The sequence below is a fragment of the Schistocerca cancellata genome, chromosome 8 (assembly GCF_023864275.1).
Source record: "Schistocerca cancellata isolate TAMUIC-IGC-003103 chromosome 8, iqSchCanc2.1, whole genome shotgun sequence".
In the NCBI taxonomy this organism is placed as follows: domain Eukaryota; kingdom Metazoa; phylum Arthropoda; class Insecta; order Orthoptera; family Acrididae; genus Schistocerca; species Schistocerca cancellata.
Genome location: NC_064633.1, coordinates 547153821 through 547166713, shown reverse-complemented (window position 1 = coordinate 547166713; position 12893 = coordinate 547153821). Strand labels below are relative to the sequence as shown.

At 37.9% G+C, this 12893-nt stretch overlaps 1 protein-coding gene across 5 annotated transcripts in view; it reads right to left on the bottom strand.

The window, feature by feature from the left end:
- The window catches only part of LOC126095046 (eye-specific diacylglycerol kinase), a 1048134-nt gene that overhangs the window by 135937 nt on the left and 899304 nt on the right, over positions 1-12893 (bottom strand). For all 5 annotated transcript variants that reach the window (XM_049909722.1, XM_049909721.1, XM_049909723.1 and 2 more), the window contains exons 7-8: positions 8882-9056; positions 5361-5571 (exon numbers count right to left, since the gene is read on the bottom strand). In XM_049909722.1, coding sequence (XP_049765679.1) covers positions 5361-5571; positions 8882-9056 — 386 coding nt within the window. The remainder of the gene's footprint in view (positions 1-5360; positions 5572-8881; positions 9057-12893) is intronic.

Here is a 12893-nt window from a genome sequence, read left to right as displayed (position 1 = left end):
TGGCACCATGGATCCTGAAGGGCTGACCATAAGTATGTTAGTGTACGAGGGGGCAGAGATCTCTTCTGAACAGCACATTGCAAGGCATCCCAGATCTGCTCTATAATGTTCATGTCTGGGGAGTTTGGTGGCCATGGGGAGTTTGGTGGCCAGCGGAAGTGTTTAAACTCAGAAGAGTGTTTCTGGAGCCACTCTGTAGCAATTGTGGATGTGTGGGGTATTGCAATGTCCTGCTGGAACTGCCTAAGTCTGTCGGAATGCAAAATGCACATGAATGGATGCAGGTGATCAGACAGGATGCTTACGTATGTGTCACCTGTCAGAGTCATATCTAGAAGTATCAGGGGCCCGGTATCACTCCAACTGCACATAACCCACACTATTACAGGGCCTCCACGAGCTTGAACAGTTTCCTGCCGACATGTAGGGTCCATGGATTCATGAGGTTGACTCCATACCTGTACACGTCCATCTGCTTGATACAATTTGAAATGAGACTCATCTGATCAGGCTACATGTTTTCAGTCATCAACAGTCCAATGTCAATGTTGACGAGCCCAGACAAGGTGTAAAGTTTTGTTTCGTGCAGTCATCGATGGTACATGAGTGGGCCTTTGGGTCCAAAAGCCCATATGGATGATGTTTCGTTGAATAGTTTGCACACTGAGGCTTGTAATGGGCCAGCATTGAAATCTGCAGCAATTTGTGGAAGGGTTGCACTTCTGTTGAACGATTCTCTTCAGTTGTCATTGGTCCCGTTCATGCAGGACCTCTTTTCAGCCGCAGCGATATTGGAGATTTGATATTTTTCCTGATTCCTGATATTCACCGTAAATTTGTGAATTAGTCTCAAGGGAAAATCCCCATTTCATCGCTACCTCAGAGATGCTGTGTCCCATCACTTGTGCGCCGACTGTAAAACCACATTCAAACTCACTTAAATCTTGATAATCTACCATTGTAGCTGCAGTAACTGTTCTAACAACTGTGCCAGACATTTTTGCAAAACCCTACCCTTAACCCATCAAATAAGTTTCATGGTTTGTCAATGAAATTTAGTTTTAGGGAAACGTTTCCCAGCCTTTAGGTGTTTGTATCTTGTTGTTACTACCCTATTTCTTTGTTATCAGGTCCTAAATGTAAGGTTTAATCATTACTATCAATCCTAATTCATTTTTCATTGTTCTGCTGTTTTTATAACTTAATTCATTTGACTCTTATTTTGTTGCCACTTCACTGTCTCATTCCAGCAGATTACTCCATGCCTTCAGTAGTTACATAAGAAACTTGTGTGGATATGTTCTGTTTAAACTCTTATTTTGCATGCATATATAGGGTAGATGTTATCTTTCTTTGATAGTACTTATTCTGATTTGTGCTTAATAATAATTTCAAAATAATGTTCATTGTGTAATAAAAGTAAAAATAAAATACTGAGAAATGTTCAGATTGTGACCGTATCTACAAATTAATTTGCAACATGAATCCAAAATGCCTCATTCTACATCATTACGATCTATTGTGCAAAATGATCCCTGGAACATGTAACTAACTAACTAAAAATTTTAAGCATAAATTTCAGTCATTAGATGCAAATAAATTTTATTATCTTTACCATTTTTGACAAGTTAATTTTTCATCTTCCGAAGCCTACAAAATGAAGGATATTATAAATCTTTAGACCTTGGCTGTACATTTATGTGAAGTATAAAAGGTAAACAAGGTGTGATTCAGAAGTTTCAAGACTGATTCATTTCGGGGATTGGGGTAGCGCACGTGGACCGCTTCTCCAGGGTGGGGGAAGTAGTGGAGGGGGTCTCAGGGAACGAACTGATGCTGCGGCAGTTGCCTCCGGAACCCTGGAGAGTGCGCATCGCTTGCAGCATGAGTGCGTGTCATTGACCTCTGTCGAAACTTGGAAGCAGCGTTACGTGATTAAGTTTTGCATGCGACTGAACAAGACCGCCACGGAGGCTCTTGGTATGATTCAACAGGTCCTTCAGGAAGAACCCATGTCCCATGCAATGGTTTTCATGTGGCACAAACGTTTCAAAGATGGCTGTGGGAATGATGAAGATGACAACCGCTCTGGGAGGTCATCATCAAGCCAAATGGAAAAGAATGTGGAGAGAGTGCGGGAACTTTTAAACACTGACTGTCATCTTAGTACTAGATTAATTGCTGATGAACTGGGACTCAGTCAGAGCATGGTGTGGAGGATTGTGACGAAGAATTTGATGATGTGAAAAGTGTGTGCCAAACTGGTGCCAAAAATTTTGTCAGTGGATCAGAAGAAACGGCACATGGCTGTTTGCCAGGAAATGCTCCAATGGTTGAATGTTGATCTGAACCTTCTGGAGAAAGTGGTAACTGGTGATGAGACCTGGGTCTACGAGTACTACAAGTACGATCCTGAGTCGAAGTGTCAAAGCTCAGAATGGCACGCAGCTTCCTCACCAAAGCCCAAGAAAGCTTACTTGAGCAAGTCATGTGTCAAGTGTATGCTCCTTCTTTAAAAAAAAAAAAAAATGGTAAAGGAGTGATTCACTAGGAGTTTGTTGCTCGTGGACAGACTGTCACTGGTGACTTTTATGCTGGAATGCTCCAGCGCTTGAGGGATCAAGTTCACCACGTCTGCCCGGCGGTCAAAGGCGATTGTATTCTCCACCATGACAATGCACCCGCCCACATGTCGCGCACCACCATCGAAGTTTTGGTCAAGTTCAACGAGACAACACTGCCGCAGTCACCCTACAGCCCCGACTTGGCTCCAAATGACTTTTTCCTCTTCCCCCTGTAATGGTTCCTTATTTACGTGACCCTTACGGCACTCCAACCCCAGTCCTCGATACCAGTAATATCGTACTACTTTTCTGCAAAGTAACAGACATATTTTTGTGACAATATTCACATTTGCTTTTATTAATGTATAGGTACTCCGACGTATCAATATATTACAGTGATATGGTTCTTGTGTGTATTCATTTCTGTCAGACTGTCAACCATTGACTTACTTGTAACCGTTGTGGCGCGAATGCGAACAGAGCAGTCTTTGTTTCACTTTGCTGAAGTTAAGCTGTTACTTCGCTTTGTAAAAAAAACTGTCAAGTCTTGTGTTTGGTTAAAGTGGAAATTAAATATATGAAGACTGATACAAAACTGTTTTCTTGATGATGTGACAATTAAGAAGAAGTATATGTGAATTTACAAGACGTTTAATTAAAATGTGGATCGTGAACACCAAATCAAAAATTATTTCTACCATACCATTGTTCTGATCTGGGATTGTTTCATCATTAAGAATTTCCTGAAAAACGCATTTGTTAGGTCTTCAAATATTGCTAAAATACAGATCTGGACCTTCTAGCAGTCAAAGTGGAATCACCCTAGAAAATACAAGATGAGCCATAACAACTTCGATGAAATCTACGTGGGAATCCATTCGAGATAAGTGGCAAAATTAATGACTTTTTTACAGTGACTTCATTATTTCTATTCTGATGATACCATCCACAGTCAATAACTTTGTTGTTGCCCAATAAAGTGAACATATGATACATGAGCAACATTATTAATCTGATTTCTAACCTACTTTGCAAGTGGTGGTATTGTTAGACCCTGAATCAAGACAGGCCTAAAAGGGAAGCAATTCGACTCCATCAACGCCATCCAGCAGGCTTCGACTAGAGCCGTTGACAGCATGACGCCCGAGGCCTTCCAGAAGGGCTACGAACAGTGGAAGATGCACTGGCAGTGCTGTGTTGGTGCTGAAGGATCATATTTTGAAGAATTTTAGTCCACTGTACTTAAATGTTCAATAAATATCTAGTTCTGGGTTAAGTCTTGAAACTTTTGAATCACACCCTGTATGCCCTGCTTATATTTTTTATACATGCTTTTATGTATCTATTCCTTGCTGCTAGCATAACAGATACATAAATGTGACCTAGTTATTGTAAATTGTCAAACAGTGTTCAAAATAATCACATACAATGTGTAAATTTCTGACTGTACCACGGCATTATCCTTCTCCAAAGAAGATATTGACTGTCTGCTAAACTAAGTAAGTTTTTGTGATATACTTTTTTTCCTTGTAATGCGTGATGTTAGTTTAAATATTATGCCAATAAACCAACAATTTACAAGTTTAAGGAATTAGTGAATATTAAATTTAGTGTATATGGCATTTCCTTCCAAATGATTTTTGTATTCATTAATTTTCTCCATTAGTATCCATGAAATTCAGTTTCAAACTTTAAAACTGCTCTCCTAAACAATTTGATAATGTGGACTAAGCATGTTCTTTTCCTGTGCTTTTCAAATATGATGCCAAATGTATTTGTGTGGTGTTAATTACGCCATTCTATAAATCTATCATTTAAGCTTGTAGTTAAAGTACTGATAGTTTGAGGTAAAATATCAGTTACTGATGTTCAGACCTTGCTGATGAAACTGAAATCAACATTGATGATTTGCCAACATTAGCCATCCCTAGTTAAGAGTAACAAGTGCAGTGAGCATAAAAACATCCCAACCCTATTAAAGAGAAAATTAATGAGGGAAAAATGACGATCAGAATACAGATAAGGAAATATTACTTATGCTCATAACAATAAAAATGATGATCTTCATATAAAAGTATAAGTCTACAGTTTCTTACTACTATTTGTGATAGGTTCTCAAGTAAAAGTTATACTATCATACATCTAAACAAGATTCTAGTCTGATTGAATGCATTATCAAGAGTGACAGTTTTTTAAAAAAAGTGTTTGTTATTTTTCATTAGTTACATTGTTGTTCCCATGTGAGCATCAAATTTAAATTCATTTTTAAACTACATCTCAAAAGATTATTGCATATCATTAAGTTATTGAATCTTATTTTAAAAGTGGGTGCAGTCTCTCCTTAAAACATTCAGACTACAAACATTAACCACAGTCAATCTTAAAACATTAAAATTGTATTAAAAGCACTTAATTTGTTTCTCCAATTTTAACAATCCTAATATCTTGTTGGACTCCCTCAACAACAATATCTGATCTAAACTTCTATATTCGATTTTGTTTTTTCCCTCATAAAGTTCAAGAAAATGAGGAGGAGATGATAGAAATACTATAGTATGTAAGAGTTCTATATTGCTTCCAACAGGATAAGATAGGAGGATTCCATTTCATGCATTGGTGACAACTGTAAACTACTGAAACCTCTTAAAAAATATTTGACACACTTTCATATCTATGAATTAATATAAATACAGTCAAACAGCGTTTCAAATACACATCACTGTATACTTGAAGCTTTTGACACCAGTTATTTCCTAGTGGTTAAAGACACGATTATAAATTCAGAGTGAAAATTACCTCTTGCTTCATGAAATTCCAGTGCTATATGAGCATCAACACCAAGGGAGAAATAGTTATTTACAACGTTTAAAGGCAAATTGTCCTTTCCTTCTTCATTAGCTTCTGCTTCTGGATTCTTTTCAACTTTAAGTTCCCACCTGTCCAACTGAACCACTTCTCCATCAGCAATATTTGCCAGTATTTTAGAAATTGGTTCATCTGTGTAGCCCTGTAAAAAGCATACTGATGATATCAACATTAGCATTTCACAGCAAAATTACTTATTCTTTGGCTGCATTACAGTCAACTTTATCACCATTACTATTTGGATGCAACAAATCAGGTACTCATACATAAATTTATTAATTTTGATATATTATAAGATAACCATATAACAGTTCTTACATTCAGCATCAATGATTCCACAACCATTTGAAGCAGAAATCATTTGCAATGATTTTGACATCAATTTTATCATTAACAGGTGCTAATCAAGGTTAAAAATTCTCTGGTGGTTCCGTACTTCAGAAAACATTGTTCTTTTTGTTATATCTCAAAACTCTTTTCATTATACCTCTATCAGGCTCAGTGGAAATGTTCTACATTGAATGACTTGATTTTCTGATAGATTACTGTTCCAAAAAAACTCATGTGAAAGTAAAGAAACTTTATTCTGTTTTGGCGTTACATGCGTTCTTCACAATAATATACACCTGACCACCAGACACTGTGTTGCTGTTGTTGTGCAACTGTTGTTTACAAAATTGTAACTCTTTAGCAATAAAAAGTACTTTGTGCAATGAAATTTGTATAAACAGGGAATCTTGTGAAGTGCCAACACTCTGTCGAACAGAACTTAACAAGCATATAACACAATGGAATTATATATCATTAGCAAGCAAATTTTCCAGTCCATCATCTGTCTGCACCACACAGGAAGTCTTTGACACTTATAAAAATCACAGAAGACCTTAAATGTGTATGTAAAGTTCCAAATAAATCAACAACATACATCAGTCACAAATTAAATGTGTCACAACCTGCTGAATGATGTGTTCTATGAAAGCATCTGCCCTACAAGTCATACAAACTGCATCTTATACAGAAGTTGAGAACAGGAACAATATTAAAACCTTCTGCACTGAAGTGAAGAGCCTGCTAAAAGAGGATGAACTGGCTGAAAGGTTAGCGTTTTGTAGCATAGCATCATTACACATGCCCATAAGTGCCAATCGCCTTAATGTTACAAACTACATTGCTTAAAACCTGTAAGTCATTGTGAAACATGAGACACACTCAGCGAAGTAAATGCATCTTGTGTGATGAGCACATGCAAATAATGTGGGTCCTTTCCCCTTCTTCTTCTTCTTCTTCTTCTTCTTCTTCTTCTTCTTCTTCCTCCTTTTTTTTTTTTTTTTTTTTATACAGAGTCTACTGTCACTTGGCTCAGATACCTGGACAAGTTAACAGAATGGCTAAAGACTCGATTAACAGAAGATCTACATAACTACCTTTCCTCTGGATAGCATTAATCTTTATTTTCAGGAGAAAGTTTACAATGCACTGAATGTCACTTTGACAGAAGCCTACGTGAGCCACACTGGGAATGGTGATACATCAATTCTGCTCTGTTCCCCAAGATCACTTGATTTAACATGCAATGATATCTTTTTGTGATACGTGTCAGGGATTAGTCAAAGTTTTTTTCCTTATGACAACAATACTAGGATGATGCAGAGAACTACATATTTCATGATGTGGAATGGAGAGGTAACTACAGATATGTTGTGGTACATCTGGGGTGAAATGCGCTACTGTCTGAACCAAGTTCTGTGTCATGAAGATTCGTATTCACATAAATGACACCTGCTGTCGTAGTACAATGCAGGCACTATAATGTGGTACGGTGCAAATGTATTGGGCATCTGCGAAAGCAGTACTGATTAACTTTCAAATACATCATGAATCCCTTCAGGTATTAAGAGAGTGATACTCAGAACTTCTTATGTATCACAAATAGACTCTTCACTCATTTAAAAATAAGAAAAGAAAATAATGAACAATACACAACCCACAGCAAAGCAAACTACACAAAGTAGTTGATAACAGCTGCTGCACAATTGCTTACTTAGGTTGGAAATGCAGAAAACATGGGATCTCAGATCAGACCTCTAGCCATATATTATGTACACATTAGCAATTATGTGAGCTGCACATACAAACATTTCACTTATGGATGACAAACTTATGAAGGTCATCTCTCACTGCCCAACATTACGAACCGTGTATCCCAAGCTGACAGTCACTACATTATCGAATGAGTTTCTTTGTGATTTCACTAATAATACAAATGGTTTGTCCAGTTTATCTATTATGTTATAAGAACTGCTGTGAGACTTTTTTGCAATGAAACAACAGCAAATGGCCATAACATATTTGTAAGTGGTGGTGAAAATGGTGGTAATATTCCACAGAAAGCAAACCTAGCAGACAAGTTAAAAACTGATGCATCACGCAGATTACTTTGTTGGTTGTTGCAGAGGTGTTCTGTTAACCTTTAACAGTTATCAACAATGCTGCCATAAAAATTTAAAACTATATCACATCTGGTGTTCAGTAAGATAAGGGAAATAACAGATACAATCTAGTTTGTGGAACTGCCTGCTTTTGTCTTTTTTATTTCATACAGTTTATCTAAGATTTCCAGAGGATTCTTTTTAATCACATATTACTATTCTCCCCTGCATCCACATCTACATCTACACGGATGCTCTGCAAGTCACATTTAAGTGCCTGGCAGAAGGTTCATCGAACCACTTTCACAATTCCCTATTATTCCAATCTCGTATAGCGTGCAGAAAGAACAAACATGTATATCTTTCCATATGAGCCCTGATTTCCCGTATTTTATCATGGTGATCATTTCTCTCTATGTAGTCTGTGTCAACAAAATATTTTCGCATTCGGAGGAGAAAGTTGGTGACTGGAACTTTGTGAGAAGATTCCATTGCAACGATAAATGCCTTCGGTTTAATGGTGTTCAGCCCTAATCCTGTATCATTTCAGTGACACTCTCTCCCATATTTCATGATAATACAAAATTTTCTGCCCTTCTTTGAAATTTTTCGATGTACTCTGTCAATCGTATCCCACACCAGGTAGCAGTATTCTAAAAGAGGATGGACACTATTTTTCTAGTGAAAATATTGAATTAAGAAGTAACAGTGGAGTTTCAGTGATAGAGGGCAGTAAAGGCAGAAGACGTTATTTGTATCACTCTGCTATCATCCTACAAACTTTACATCTTATAGCAACATGGTAGTGTACCCATTCAGGACAAACATTTATTGTCATCATCATCATCATCATCATCAAACAACAAATCTCTATGGAGAAAAAAAACCTCCAGAAAAGTCACAATTATAGAAATAGTTTACAAGTAAAGATGCAAAACAATTTTTAAAAATAGCAATTTCCCGTTAATAAAATTTGGATGAAGACCTTTGACACATCAATATCAAAATAATACCATAACTTACCCCTCCCCATCCCAGAGCCCTGGCAAGATCATTACCAGTACCAAGTGGCAGCACTCCAACGGCAGGGGCTGGAGATATCGCTATCTGGTCGAGTATTGACAGAACCCATCCTACGGTCCCATCACCTCCGCACGCCAGCACACGCAGGTTAGGAACTTTACGAAACATCTCCAGCCTATCAAACACAATTGTAACATCATTAATAAATTTGGTTCTGACAGGATATGTGATGAACTTCTGTTTTAGGATCAAAATGTAAACAATATTTATTTTATCAACTCTTTTTGTATTAAGCTCGAAATAAACACTCATTCCTGACTTCTTCCACGTACTTCGAACAACAGTCCCTAGGTTGCTCTAGAAAGATGAAAATCGTGAACAACATAGCTTGCTGTATCTTTACATCGGCATATACCATATCGTGAGTAATATTATACAGATAGCATTATTCATGAGCATAGTGTCATCCATTATTGAAGTTTATCTTCAGTTTGTATTTATTTTTATCTTAAAGTCATCTTTGCATTCAAAATAAATACATGAACTGAGAAATTGGAAGACTATTTCATTTATTATAATCACTGAGATAGTTCACACTTCAACATACAGGGTGATTCAAAAAGAATACCACAACTTTAGGAATTTAAAACTCTGCAACGACAAAAGGCAGAGCTAAGCACTATCTGTCGGCGAATTAAGGGAGCTATAAAGTTTCATTTAGTTGTACATTTGTTCGCTTGAGGCGCTGTTGACTAGGCGTCAGCGTCAGTTGATGCTAAGATGGCGAGCGCTCAACAGAAAGCTTTTTGTGTTATTGAGTACAGCAGAAGTGAACCGTCACAATGTCTGTATATGGGGCACTGAGAATCAGTGGGATACAACTCAGTATGAACGTGACTCGCCTAAGGTGAACGTTTTCTGTGCCATTTCAGCCAATAAAGTTTTTGGTCCCTTTTTCTTCGAAGCTGCTACTGTAACTGGACTACAGTACCTGGAGATGTTAGAGAATTGGCTGTTCCTTCAGCTCGAACAAGAAGCACAACAATTCATATTTCAGCAGGATGGAGCGCCACCACATTGGCACTTATCTGTCCATAACTACCTGAACGTCAACTACCCGAGGCGATGGATCGGCCGCCAGGCAGCCCGTGACAGAGCACTTCATCACTGGCCTCTAAGAAGCCCTGATCTTACCCCCTGCGATTTTTTCTTATGGGGGTATGTTAAGGATATGGTGTTTCGGCCACCTCTCCCAGCCACCATTGATGATTTGAAACGAGAAATAACAGCAGCTATCCAAATTGTTACGCCTGATATGCTACAGAGAGTGTCGAACGAGTTGGAGTATCGGGTTGTATTGCTCGAGTGTCTGGAGGGGGCCATATTGAACATCTCTGAACTTGTTTTTGAGTGAAAAAAAACCTTTTTAAATACTCTTTGTAATGATGTATAACAGAAGGTTATATTATGTTTCTTTCATTAAATACACATTTTTAAAGTTGTGGTATTCTTTTTGAATCACCCTGTACAATGGCTGGTTCATTAGTTTTCTCAGCATAACCAAACATATAATAAACACAAGGCTTACAAGATGTTTTTCAAGGTTTTTTTTCTTTGAATATAGTGACCTACATGAATTCATGTAGTCTAACAATTTTCACAGTTTTCAATGCCGTTACTAATTTCAATCCCATTACTATGATATGTGTGCAAAAAGTAAAATAAGATTTAACTTCAACTTCTCATGAGAATCTTCGTGTGGGCAGCCAGCCATTTCTTCTAGTTGGGGACCTACGCTGTCCAGCCACATTAATGTGACCAACTTTCAAAAGCTCGAATAACCACCTTTTCCAGAGTGGACCACTGCAAGACAAGCAGGAAGAGAGTCAGTCAGGTTCTGGAAGGTACCGAAGGGTGAAGCCATTGATTACTTCACTGCTGTGGCCAGCTGCAATAGGATCTTGGTCGAGGATCCATGGCACAAACAACTTCATCAAGGCGGTCCCACAGATTCTTGACTGTGTTTAAATCTGTCGAGTTTGGTGGCTATGGGAGTACAGTAAACTCATCCTGGTGCTCTATGAACCACACACATACACTGCGAGATGCTTAACACGTTGCATTGTCCTGCTGGTGGAGGCCACTGTTCTGAGGAAAAGTTAAGAGCATGTAGGACCGAACATTGTACCCAAAGATAGGTGCATACTTATGTTGATCCAGTGTGCCTTCCAGCATGATCATCCCGAGAATGCCATTAAAACATTCACCAAACCATAATGCTCCCTCCTCTGGCCTGGGCCCTTCTGACTAATACTGCAGGGTGTCTGCTTTCAGACGTTTCACATCGACGCATAAAAAACGGGATTCATCTGAAAAGGCCACCTGTTGCCACTCAGTGGATGCCCAGTTGTGGCAGTAGTGTGCAAATAGCAGCCAGTGAATATCATCAAGTTTTGCAGCAACAATCTCAGACATGTTAGAGGACACAAAGACAATTCTTTTCCTTGCAAAGATAGGCATGTCCAACCTAAACAGAATACTTCAATTTGTATGCTACAAGAGCCCAAACATTGTACTTAATTTCATCTGGTGTTGAATTATCTTTCATCAATCAGTCTACTTATCAAGTGTACAGTTCTGTTATTCTTTACCATACAACCCCAAATCTAATCCCATCCAAGATGCCAATTATAACTGTAGTGATGAAGTCTCAGTATCAGACATAGACTTTCAGACAGTTCATGTGCAAATATACAGGCAACAATAGTTTACTTTGTGCACAAATGCAATAATTTATATTTTCCACTGTCCTGCGGTATATCCTCCTCCCCGCCCAACTCGGTTGGTAATATCCAGTTTTCTGGATCCAACTATGGGTGCACCAGCATAAGATACTGAACGATATACAGCATTAACCATTGTAATTATGGAAGGAAAAGGAACAAAGATTAGGCCGTAATTACCATAAATGACTAACAGAAGGTGTACTCAAGCTTCTGAAGAGGGAGTCCTCAAACAAATGCTTCAGTGTGTTCCCATTTATTTCTTCATGATAGTCAGTTTCTTCAATTTAAACATTAACAAACTATTTTCCATGAATCCCATCAGCATTACTGTATGGAGAAGAATTAGTCAACCACTTGCTAAAAGTTCTACTTTAAATTTTGTTGCCTGCTATATCGCAGTATTCCTCCTTTTGCGAATTGTTGAATGCTTTTAAAAAAAAGTACATGGCTCCATTTAAAAATTAGAAATTAACCCTGCAATTTCTCCTATATCTCAAAAGACGCAGAGCACTGATGATATAGAAAAGTACTTGCTATTTTGCTTATTATAATTTGCTGAGAACTTCATTCCAGTACCTCAAGTGGATTATGATATATTAGGGGTGTTATGACTTGGGTTACTCTCGTGCTGAAAGACTTTTTAACCAACAACAATAAACGGGGAGTTTCTTTTAATCTTCTTCTTCCTTTCTTCCTAGACTAAAGCCTTTTTCCTTCAGTATCCCACAGTCTACCCTGAGGTCGTCCCTCCATCTTTTCCTTGGACAGCCAATATTTCTTTTACCAGCTGATAATTTATTTCTTATGATTTTCACAATCTTCCATTCATCCAGCCTCTCTGTGTGTTTGTTCCATTCATGCTTTCTCTTATGTACCCACCATTAATGGAGTCCACTTTACATTCTTTTCTACTATTTTCACTTCTCTCTTTATCTTGCAGTGTCTTCCCTGTAAAACACAATTTTCATTTCTGTGGTTTCAGAAAGTCTTTTTGTTTTTGATGTTTCCAGTCTTGCATGACTGGTCTAACTATTGTTTTGTATATTCTTCCCAATACCAAGATATTCCAATGCGATTGCTTGTTGAATAATTTTCCCATCCACTTCCAGTGTGCATGTAATTGGTTCCACAGATGTGGTTATACAGTTTTTTTATTTTTTTTAGTAGATACGACCACATTTAGGTTTTTGGGTGCCACATTAAATATATGTCGAAGTTTCTCCAGG